Below are 12,437 nucleotides of genomic sequence, written 5' to 3'. Positions count from 1 at the left end.
GGAGAAGTTTGAAAAGCTCCAGCTGTAGGAACACTGAGGCATCTAGCACATGGGAAGTGTGCTCAACAGTCTCACAGGGAAACGGGTGATTTCTGGGTCCTGATTTGGTCAGGCTATTTTTATCATGCTATCTGTTCTCAAGTGACTTCACTAGTACCAGGGAAGAACTAGCCTGCTTATGGGTTTATCAGGAAAAACTAAAAAGAATGTTAAGAAATAAGTTCAGTGGGATAGCTCAGAAGAATGTTGAATCTCTAGGATGAGAAAGGAAAAGGACTCAAGAGTGGCTGAAAGTTCATGAGAAATGAACTGTGACAACAGACATAACTGATACTGTCATTAAACCAAGTGTCTCATTCTGCCTGGACAATCCCAGAGCTGACTTTGTCGGGTTAACTCCTCAAAGTCTGAACTTCTACCGGCCAGATTTTAACCTAGAGAGAACATCTATTTTTGGTAAGTTATCACGAGAGATGGTTTTTCCCAAGTATTTGTTTTTGGTAGTTGTCCCGTTCTTGTCTTCTTTCCCACTTACACATAGGAATTCTTAATACAGCAAAAGAATAAGTTCGTCTGTAGAAGAGCCTGTGACCAGGGAGACAACCAGAACTAAAGATGGCGAGTCCTGCTGCTCTACCCTAAGCCTGTGCAGGTGCCAGGGACCAACCACATATCATTGGAGAAATCCACCGACTGGAAACTACAGTGACCACATATGAAATGATGTAAGAAATAACTCATTTACCACTCTACTTACTGTTCATAGAATGTGTTAAAAATCATTATTTCATTTAATCTTCAACAACTTTTTGAGCTGAGCGTTCTTCCATTTTAAAAACAGAGGTGTGGCTTGGCCAGGATCACATACATGGGTCGTGTATAACTCCCAAGTCCAGTGTCCTCTGACTCATACTAGGTGCATATATACTAAGTCCCTGGATTAGTCAGAATCACAGTAGACAAAACATTATATTAGCTCTTTAACTTTTTAAACCTCAGCTATAAAATGCAGAGTTAAACTGTTTTTAAGATCTTTCACTTCAGGTCTATTGCGTTAGAAAGAGAACCAGAAACTGAATGAGATGGGTATGGGGGAAGAGAGAAAAGATTTCACCAGTCCCAGTGGTAGAATGAGTACAGGCTTGCACACTTGGCAAAGTCACCCCAAGTGACTCCCCTTCTGTTTTAACGCTGAAGTCCCATTAAGAGAAAGGTGAATGAGAGGCAATATATTTTAAGGAATACATTTCCACTTGAAAACTGTAGAAAGCAAGTTACTCTTAAGTTATGTGAGCAATAAAAAAAATTAAAAAAACACATATAGGCTTTATGGTCCAAGGATAATTAAAGTTTGCTTTATTTCTAAATAGAAACTTCCTTATATTGGAGTACTGGTCAGAATTCAATACAAATACAAATGTAAATTTCTTAGGTGGTCAAAATATGTCTGGTAACTTTCTGAGTTTCTTTTAAAGACAGAATTTTTAAACCATGTAAAACAATTACAAACAATGTACATCAACAGCATGTGTAAAATAAGCCACAGTTCAAATTTAACTAAATTTGAAACGTCTTTAGTTCTGAACAACTAAACCATGTAAAGCACCTCAACTAATATTTGCTAACATCTAGAACATTGCACGTATTTTCAATAACTTAAAAGGTCTACCTATTCTCCCACTCACCAGAGGAAATAATAACTTTAAAAAATTAGATTTAAATAATAAATCCTACCATTTACTCATGGAAAGAGATTCTGGCTTTTACTAGAGTTGAGGTTAACAGAAATAAAGATCATAAAGGTTTATCAAATATTTAAAAATTATCACAGCCATTCATTCGAGGCCCTGGCTAGAGAAGAAAGGCAGTTTTCCACTTTCTAGTGACAGCTAAGATTCATATTGCATAATGTGATTCAACAAAACAGCATTCTGGCCAGTGATCAACACCTGATAGGAAATTTTTCACCTATTCAGTGTTCCATTTTAAAGCTACTATTTTGACCAATATTAAAAAGTTTAAACTCCATTATGCCTACAATTTCCAGAAGTATTAACTTAGCAAACAAGTCATTTTTATGATGCCATTTATTAAACTGAAAGAAAAACATGTTACTTTCTGATTTTTACTTAAAAAGAGATTTAATTCAATTCTTTGATTCCTCCCTATTTGAAAACTACATTTTCTCTCTCAGACTGGATGGCACTGAGGTGACTTCCCTTTTTAAAGGAAAGCCTTATGGAATTTTAGCAAACCCCATCTCCGAGAAAATGTGAGAGAAAAATCTAAGATAATAAGATAAAAGTTCTGTTCAAGGTAAGAAGATTCCAATCTCAGATATTTCATTCCAACAACTGTGTTGGGTCAGCTCTTCCGTCACTGACTAGTAAACTAATTACTGAAAACAAATAACAGTGCCCTCATTATTCAATTTTACATAGACTGCTTTATGTCCAAATATATGCGTATAGAACACTTGTACAAATTAGTGTTGAGTTAAAAACGCCCATCTACAAATGTCCTTTCTTCATTTGAAGATCTATATAATTGTTTTCAAAACTGGGAATCTAAACATCCTGACTACACATTAAAAACATGTCAGAATATAAGTATGTCCTGGAAAACTTCAGAACTGACCTTCAGATAAAAAGCAAACAGAGTGCTTTTGCTATTGCTTAATCCTGTGTTAGATTTTAAAGGAAACTACTGAATACTAAATTAAGGTATTTACTAGATAGTGTTGATTTCCACTAGCCAAATAGCCCTAATGAACCAACAGGTGAATCAGGTTTCTCAGGTCCTTGTCTATTAGGAATCTGAAACATTTTCAATTAAAGCCTTCATTTTTCCTGTAGACTTCAACATGTGTGGCCCAAACTAGAAAAGAAACAAAAGATATTGGTTCATATAACAGCAACGATATATCCCTTCCCAATCACGCATCAAAGGGCTCGTATGTTCTATATGACAAAAATCAAGAACCCAGATATTATAAATCTTAACGGATGGACAGGTTGTTATAAGTATAGTAACAGAACAAAAGGCAGAGGCAACCAAATTGCTTCCTAGAAAAGAAAACTACAGTCACCTTAACTTCGTCCAGTTTTACTTCTGTGAGTAAAAGAAGAAAGTACCACAAAGTTTCCTTTTCAATATCTAAAGTTTCACAGATACTAGAATTTCTAAGATAGCTGGCACTCTGGGATAAGCACATGTCCCCCACGACAGTAACTTGAATAAGAGGAATGTAGGAAGTAAGAATTGAGATTTCATGGGAGCCCCTATCCGTCTGCGAGACACACATCCTGCAAAAGCCCAGGTCAATTCTCACCCTCTTCAGAAGACTTTCACAGGGTACCCCAAGCAAAAATGCTCTTTCGTTCACTTTAAATTTCTATATTACAATATATAGTCAAGTCCTAAGATAAATTACCACTGGAGATGTTAAATACTAAAATTAGGGGTTAACTTTTACTTCCTTCTTTATGCTCTTCTGTAAGTTATCTGCTTGAAAATCCTGTGGCACATCCATTCAAATCTTAACAGAGGACACAGCTGATCATCTGGTAAAATGGAAATGCTCAGCAAAGAAGTATGAGGCAATACTCACCAACACTGTTTCTGAAGTAGCCTCTGATGCAGACTTTGACATTCCTTTTTCAGCCTCACCTTGGCTATCACTTCGATACCGGTAAGCAAATTTCTTTTTCAGAGCCTCTGCTATGAGGGCCGCAGGGTCAGCAGCATCCACGGGTTTGGGCTTTATATCTTGTTCTGACCTTAGAGAAATGAACAGAAACCAGGGGACACTTCAGTACGTCAGCGTGCCTCTCCACACCTGACGGCACCTCTCTATCACCACTAGTGTGCAGTGAAGGCACTGCTAGCCGTGGGATGGAAGTCCTAGATTGAAGAAAAGAGCACAAAGGTGCCCAGTGAATAACCACTCAGTTCATCGCAACAGCACTGATTATGCTCTTTCAGGGCAAGTCCAGTTTCTTTGGAAGCCTAGTGACTACCATAGTGGGTACACAAGGCTTTACTGAGTGAATGACTGACAATGAAGACTTTACATGAAATGCAATGGGAGAAACACTGAAAAGTAACCTGGAAGTTATCTGCTAATCTTTTCATTAACTATGCATAGGAGCTACCAGGGGCCCATTTTTTATAAATTAACAACTTAAAAACTTAGAACAAGTTCTCAAGAAGCCCAGTACTTTGTTTTCCAAGACATTTAAAAATGAGGGAAGTGAGAAAGAAGGTAAATGTATCCTCACCTTTTTACTGACCGAAGTTTTACACTGTTCATGTCCTTAAGGATATCTAGCATATTTGGCATATCAGGTTTCTTTGGGCTGTGCTTATCCAGCGTCTTCCCAGCACAGGCTTTTTTCTCTCTGCGCTCTCTGATCAGATCAATAGCAGATGTACTTTGGTGGAGCGTTGAAGGAGGGAGGGGCGGTGGCGGAGGAGGTGGTGGTGGAGGGACAGAGGGTGGTGGAGGGACAGAGGGCGGTACTGTGGCAACAAGGCAAAAAATTTTTTAATTATGTTAGAGACTTCTGTATACTTGAAAACAGTATCTTTAAAAAGAATCTCAGTTATGTAAGTAGAAAGGAAGTTTCACTTACTTGGTTAGAATCTAAATGCCTGAATCTCAGTCACTGTATCATTTAATACCAAACTCTCCAGATGGAAAAGTTCCATTTAACTTAACAGGAGTGTTTTTGTGATATCAAATGTTCAAGCCTGACTGTGGCACAGTTTGTAACTACTTTTACATGAAATATAAAGTAGTCTGTACTGCATAAATACCTATCTTTATTATATACAATTAGATAATTTAGGATATGAAAACATCCTAAAAACTGTTGAATAAATTTTTATTCACTTACAAGATTTCCTAAACATTACACACCTGCACTGACTAGACTGTGTTTGAAAGATTTAAGATTTACTGAATAATTTCTGGGTGAAAAAAAAGTGTTCTGAATATTAAAGTGGTGATAAAATAAGGACCTAAAACTCAGCTTTCTGCGTGATCAGAGGTTAGAGAGTCTTCTGTTGGGTGAACTACACTGCCTAAGTGTAGGGGGTGCAAAAAAGTTTTACTCGAGGGTTTAGACCATAAACAGACCACCGACTGTAAATCCCCCAATTATCTCACTATTTAAGGCACTTTTCCTAGTCTGCCAGGACAGGGATGTAAAGCAAAAGAGAATTGCAATTTAAAGTTACACACAAATTTCATTTAACACTGAATGCTACCCAAGCATTGGTGCCTACGGTGCTCTCACCCTCCATCCACCTTGGCGGTACCCAGGTCACGTGAGGTTTCCATGTGGGATTACAGTAAACTCCAGGAGCACGAGCAAAGTCCAGAGGCAGAGTAACCACCCTCTCCTTTAGACAGAATTGGTTAATCCTTAATCTAGCCAGACCGGGAACAACAGGAGGAAAAACAACTACTACTGCCAACAGGTTAATGGACTAGGATTTCAACCCTAAGGTTTCTTCTCCAAAGTGGCAATGCCACACTAATGAAAGCAGCACTATCAGACCAGGAGTCAGAGGACCTGAATTCAGTTTCTACTCTGAACAAGAGAAAATGACTTAAGTAGCTACAATGTGCTAAAGGCATTTTATGTGATTACCACACTTTTCTCCTACAGTAACTCCATGGCATAGGTATTGTTACTGTATTTTGCCATGTATGTGCACCCACATTCTTTGCCCAAACTAAGTAAAAAAATCTTTAAAAAATTTTAGTTCAATTTTTTATTTATCTAAAACCAATGATCATAATTCCAGGGTATTATATTGCATATGGATATTAATGCTTTCTAGGGTTACATTTTTAATGCATAAGCATAAATAAAAGAAAAATATTTACATAGATATGGAATTAGCACTACCCATGTATAATGCACATCCTTATTTTTCACTCAAAAATTTGGGCAAAATGCACATTACACATGGCAAAATACGGCAGGTCCCATTCTGGAGCAGGAAAGGGAGGCAGAAAGTCTAAGTACTTGCCGGAGGACTTGCAGGACAGTAAATAGCACTCAACCCTGTCAAACTGTTTTGAGATGACCCCATGTCTGATAGGACTAGTGCCATGAAGTTTCCCACAGGGTTCACCTAGTTAGTAATTCAAGTGCAGGACTTTTGAGTGTTTTCCAAATTTACCCACGTGTCAACCTCTCTGATGGCACCAAGTTTGTTCAAAACAAACAAACAACCACTTATACATGACTGGGTCCTAGACTAGACTACGCAAAGAGGACTGGCTTGTTTTTTTTTAGCAACCCCATTGGCTATTACTTGCTAATGAACTTTGAAATTAGGGACATTCTTCTGATTTCCAGTTTGCTGATTGAAACAAAAACAGGATTTACAGACCTGCAGTAAGATTTTGCTGTTCTTGCAGGGTCACAATTTTGGCAATCTGAGCTCTGAGAGCAGCAAGTTCATTTTCAAGAGCACAAATCTTCTGCAGTGCTTCCTCATTTGCCAGTGGTGTCTTCAGTTGAGGCTCTTCTGGAGACAGGTTTGGTAAGGAAAACTGCCTGCTTGGGGGCTTCTCAAAGAAGGGAAGGTCATCCTGAAGGGGCTGCCTTGACCTGACCTCTGTCCTGCAAGGAAGACATAAGGCTGGCTGTCATAAGCTTTGTAAGAAAATATTAAAAACATTGCCAATTAACCAGAAAATAACATCTGAGAACTTTTTAGGCTGATCTTACATGAATTCTCTCCTGTAAGTTTCGAAGCAACAAAGTACTTGTCAACTTAATGTTGGCGCATACATACCAGGCCTGGGTTTCTTGTCTCCAGATTTGAATCTCTGGATAATATGCACAAGGCATCAAAGACTCCAATTTGTATTTTGTGTTGATTTGAACTAAGTGAAGACACATTTTAATGCTCCTAAAAATGGTAATTACTAGTTGTAATGACAACAAAATCAAATCAGTAATGGATTAACCCTTCCCTGGGGTCTTGGCTTCTGCATTTCAATGTCTGTATTAATCAAATTGCAAGACAAATTGGGCCCAATACAGCACCGAAGAGAAAAAACACAAAAACATTGTAATTGAACCCATTCAGTAACTACATGGTAACTAAGTAATCACTTGGGTGTAAAAAATGTAGTGTTCACTGCTCCACAACTCCAAATGGAAGTCTTTTGGGGTTGAGAATAAAATTAAGATTTCTTCTGAATTGTGCATTTGTAAACTTATCCATCTCTCCCTATTTTCCACAATTAGGATTGCCTCTAAGCACCCCCCCATCCCCTATATTCCTTCCAGCTTTATGGAAGTATAATTGACACTTAAATAGTGTACATATTTAAGGTGATTTGATATGTGTACATGTTTTGAAATAATCACCACAATCATGTTTATTAACATATCTAGCTTCCCTCAGTTTCCCGTGGTCATGTTTTGGCTAACAAGATGCATGCAGACTGTTGTGAGCCATCTAGGAAGGCTGCTTAAAGGGAAATGTCGCCATGAAAGCATCCGCTCATCTCCAGCCTCACAACCCTTCTTCTCCTGAGAGCATTGAGTGCCAGGTGATGACTGAGTTTGAGTTGTAGAAGAAGGCCAGGCACTCACCTTGACATGAAGCCAACACTAAGGATGGCAGAGAGCCTTGGCTGGGTTCCTGGGGACTGTGGAGCCACTGTCAGCTCCAGACTGTCTACTTTGGTTATTTTTGATTTAAGAGAGAAATAAACTCACATCCTGTTAAAGTCACCATTATTTTGGGCTTCTATGTTCCATACAGTCAAACTTAAATTCTATTTTATTTTTTCTTTAACTGGATATTGGTATTTTACTTTCACTTGAGAGTTGTGATAATTTATTATATCTATGTTTTGAATGGGAAATTTTTGGATTCTTAGCCTTTGGTATTAAGCACTGATTTCAGGTGTTTATATTTTAATCTGTTTATTCCCTATTAATTGAGCTACCATACACAGAGGATGCTTGCAAATTTTTTTTTTATCTGTAACATTATCAAACAATAATGATGTCTTAGTTCTGGCCTAACAAGTAACTTTAATAATACTCACTTTATTCATTTTATTTGGAATATGTGTGGGTTAAGGAAATGTGTTTGACTTGCAAAGCTTTAATTACTACTTTTATACCCACAAGGGGAACAGGTGATGAAATTTCTAGAAAAGTACAAAGCTTAAAAGCTTAAACACAAAGGTAAAATCATCTATAAGGAATAGTATCAATGCTGTGATTAAATATATGCTCTTTGAAACATTGTTATATAAGTTAGAGATTAGAGGCACTGCTCTAATCAACCTACAATAAAAAAATAATACATTAAAATTTTGAAACAAATCACTGTGGCTCTTTGTTGATACAATAGGCTAAATTGTGATTTGTAATTACCTTTCATAGATAGGAATGGGTCAAATTTGTTTTATAGCTCTGTAATTTAAAGAAATACTTCAAATCACAAGTGGATAGAAATTAATCTGTTGAAGTTTGGGGGGCTTTTACAGAGTATTTAATACCAAATATTTAATATGCTTTATCAACTATGTTCTTTAAAAATTTTTTAAATAGATTTTAGAAAGAAAGAGACATCTATTTGCTGTTCCACTTATTTGTGAATTCATTGGTTGATTTCTTGTATGTGCCCTGACTGGGGACTGAACCTACAACCTTGGTGTATTGGAATAACACTTTAACCAACTGAGCTGCTCGGCCAGGGCCCTCAACTATATTCTTGATAACTTTTTATATTTTTAACAAAACTGAACACAAGAATAATTTTTTGAAAACTACATCTTGAAAGAACTAGGGGACCTGTGGGACAGGACAGTGGTAATGACAGAATTCTAGTCTTAGGAACAATGTGAGTAAAATACAGAAATCTCAAATGTAGAACTGAGTATGCTTGTTCAAAACAACAGTGTCAAGAAAGATGGAATAGTTGTTGTAACTGAGACTGAATTTATACGAAACCGGTTAGAAGCAGTGTGTCCTCAGGACAGGATGGACACCACCACCATGGGCACCTGGAAGATGACAACTGGATGGAGGGGAGAGGAGAGAAACACAGAACTTTCACTTTCACCTACCTAAAATAATATACCTATATCTGAGTGTGGAAGTGAGGGTGCAGGTTTGTTCTTAACAACAAATACAGTGAAATTTTGGATACTGGAATCTTTAGTGCTACTAAACAAAAGTTATAATACTGTTTATTCAACAACCAGTGGTCCCTTCAGTAGATAGCATTTCTATACCTAAAATTCTCCTCAACATCACAGATACCAAAGGTATTGATTGCTTATAAACTTGTTTTTAAGTTAATTGTTATCATTCAAGTAAGACAATCTTCAAATTCCATGAACATTTACTCTAACATATCCAAAACTGGAAGAAGAGAATTTGGCTTAAGATCAACTACAAGGCATGTCTGAACATCTTTCTTTATCTTCTACCCCAAAAATTGTAAACAGAAATTAGTGAATATTGAATAGCAATTACAATGTTAAAAAAAATTAATCTAACATCTCCCCCATAACTCTTACAGGTGAATTTTATCCTTTTGTTTTTCCATCTACTGAAAATGAAGGACAAAGCACTCATCAATCTAGAATGTCAGTATGCCTAAGATTTAAAAGAAAGAAGCTTGGGGCCATTAGCAAAATGATTTAGGCAACAGTGTCAGATCCACCTATATTTTATATCTATGCTATTTTTATAATTTTGAATATATAGATTCTGCATTTCTCTATGAGATAATGTTGATGGTTATAGGTTTAAACAAAGTACTTGTAAAAAATGTGTAAGTTTAAATGTGGATTTTTATAAGCTGAAATAGGAAAGTAATCCTTAAATACATGATCATGTCTTCTCAGAGAGATAAAAAGATCAACATCTACAGGAGCTCAAGAAAAAAAAACAAATAGAAATAAGAGTTGCACTATAATATTCTTCCTTGTATATGGAAAAGGTTTAGATTTTATGAAAATTCTAACACATGCTCTTTGCTTTAACAACACACACATCCTTTTCTCACAGACGTCTGTTTTATAAGACAGTGATCAAATAAATCATTCTTAGAACCAATCTGTTTTGTCATCCCTCCAAAAGCTATTAAGAGCCAGAATTAAGGTAGGCCTAATGTAAACTAGGGGAAATCCTCTTTAGATTTTTTGTGTATATAATTCAGAGAAATTTTAAGGAACAAAAATCAAGTATGGATGTCCCCAAAGCAGCTAAACAGCTTAACTATGATGATGATTATTTTTTGCATAGCTGGCTTAAGAAGAGATGAGGTTATGGGAGGCTTCTGGGCATCCTTTTGGCTTACAACCCAGTGGGGAGCAAGGGAAGCGCTGGGTCTTGTGGGAGAACAGAGCTCTGAGCAGGAGTGCTCCTAGCCACCCCACCCCAAAGTTGAAATCCTGTAAATAAAAACCTGTTTCCTTCAACATTAATTGTTGGGTTATGTATCAAGGTGATATATGGATGGGCCCCAGTTTGCTTGGTTAAATTTTCCCAGAGACAGAATACTGTGACATTAATACCACAGTGACAGATAAAGCATGGTAAGAGGGTTTACCCTCTTACAACAACTATTCCATCTTTCTTGACACTGTTTGGAACAAGCATCCACTGCAAACACCAGTGGATGCAGGTTAGGGTGAGTCCCAATAAAAACCTGCATTCTAAGCTAAAGGAGCAGCCTCCCAAGACAGGTAACTTCAGCCAACACCACGTAAAATATTGTGGCCCCACCTCTACCATGCTGCAAAAGTCAACTTCCTGGTAGGTTATAATGAGGTACCGCAAACCCTGAATAGTCTCGGAGAAGACAGGGAACAAGGACTTTTAAACAAGGCACCTCACCGCCCTGTGTATCAGTGGACACAATCTGGGGAGCCCGGAATTCCACCCCACAGAACAGTAACAGAGCACACTACCCTACTGGCTGGTATGCTATCACAGGTAGCCTTGCGAGGAGCCAGAGGTCCCACCCACCCAGCAGTAGTAAGGAGCCTGCCCTTGGAGGTGAACAGAGGCAGTGTGAGAAACCTGGACTTTGCTCCCACAAGGCAGTAACGTGGTGGCACCCACTCTTCTCTTACCAGAGTGCGATCAGAGAAAGCCAGCTGAAAGAAAAGGTCCAGTTTCATATATCCAAAATATCTAGGTTTCAAGAAAGTGGGGAAAAAAAAACCCTCCTACCCAGAAACAGAACACAAACAGGACTTCTGGTTAAGATGGGAGATGAGGTAAACTCTGAACTACTCTATTACCAGGCCATTCCACTTCCAGGTATCCATCTAAAGAAATCTGAAACACTAATTTGAAAAAAGACATAACCTCCTATGTCCACTGAAGTTTATTTACCACAGCCAAGATATGGAAGTAACATCAACCAACAAATGGATAAAGGTGTGGCACGTGTATATACAATAGAATATTACTGAACCATAAAAAAGAATGAATTCTTACCATTTACAACAATATGGATGGACCTAGCGGGTATTATGCTAAGTAAAATAAGTCAGAGAAAGATTAATACCATATGATTGTACTTATATGTGACAAACAAAACAGAAAAACCCATAAATACAGAGAAAAACTGATGGTCACCAGATGGGAGGGGGATGGGTGAAAAAAGTGGGAAGGATTAAAGAAGTACAAACTAATTACCAGTTATAAAAATAGCCATGAGGATGTAACAGACAATCAGTATATGACAATTCTGGGATAACAGATGTTAAAATTATCTGGCAGGTTTTAGACCAACTATGATAAAATGATTTCAGTAAATAATTTCCATCACTTTGTGAGCTAGTGAAAAACTAAGAATCTCAGCAAAGAAACAGCCACTATAAAGGAGAACCAAAACTATTTAAAACTAAAAAGTACAGTAACTGCAATAAACACAATGGATGGGATAAAAACCAGAATAGAGAAGAAGGAATCAGTGAATTTGGAGCTAGAACAACAGAATTATCCAATGTGAAAACCAGAAAGAAAAGAGACTAGGGGGAAAATAGTCTCAGTGACCTGGGGGACTACAGCAGAAGATCTGATACTTGTGTCATCGGGATGCCAAAAGGAAAGGAGAAAGAGGGCAGGGATGAAAAATACAGACAGAATCAACCCCAAGAAATCCATGCCAAGACACGATTTATTCAGATTTTTGAAAACTGAAAACAAGAAAATTTTAAAGAATCTAGATAGAGAGGATACCTTATCTATAGGTGAAAACTTTTTGAATGACAGAAGGTTTCTCATCTGAAACATAGAGGCTTGCAGAAACTGGTATTTTTTAAGTGCTGTAGGAAATAACTATGAACCAATAACCTTTATAACCAGCAAAAATACCATTTAAACTCGGTGAAGTCAAGGATTCTCAAAAGAAGGAAAACTAAAATA

General features: G+C 37.4%; 2 protein-coding genes across 6 annotated transcripts in view; one reads left to right on the top strand and one right to left on the bottom strand.

Annotated features, from left to right (window-relative positions):
- The window catches only part of PDE7A (phosphodiesterase 7A), a 130,792-nt gene extending 123,044 nt beyond the window's left edge, over positions 1–7,748 (top strand). For 2 of the 4 annotated variants that reach the window (XR_005068284.1, XR_005068287.1), the window contains exons 16-20: positions 542–725; positions 2,195–2,316; positions 3,547–3,691; positions 6,437–6,561; positions 7,425–7,748. The gene's annotated coding sequence lies outside the window, so the exon portion shown is untranslated. Of the gene's footprint in view, positions 1–541; positions 726–2,194; positions 2,317–3,500; positions 3,692–6,436; positions 6,562–7,424 lie in introns of all 4 variants that reach the window. The other 2 variants (XR_005068286.1, XR_005068285.1) reach the window with 2 other exon arrangements.
- MTFR1 (mitochondrial fission regulator 1) overlaps positions 1,334–12,437 on the bottom strand; it is a 70,993-nt gene continuing 59,889 nt past the window's right edge. For both annotated transcript variants that reach the window (XM_037058637.1, XM_037058638.1), the window contains exons 5-8: positions 6,409–6,641; positions 4,281–4,521; positions 3,611–3,779; positions 1,334–2,877 (exon numbers count right to left, since the gene is read on the bottom strand). In XM_037058637.1, the coding sequence (XP_036914532.1) occupies positions 2,809–2,877; positions 3,611–3,779; positions 4,281–4,521; positions 6,409–6,641 (712 nt within the window). In that variant the 3' untranslated portion in view covers positions 1,334–2,808. The remainder of the gene's footprint in view (positions 2,878–3,610; positions 3,780–4,280; positions 4,522–6,408; positions 6,642–12,437) is intronic.

Source organism: Sturnira hondurensis, unplaced genomic scaffold (genome assembly GCF_014824575.4).
Source record: "Sturnira hondurensis isolate 20B ecotype Veracruz unplaced genomic scaffold, ASM1482457v3 Scaffold0010128, whole genome shotgun sequence".
NCBI lineage: Eukaryota > Metazoa > Chordata > Mammalia > Chiroptera > Phyllostomidae > Sturnira > Sturnira hondurensis.
This window is presented reverse-complemented; position numbering and strand designations above follow the sequence as displayed.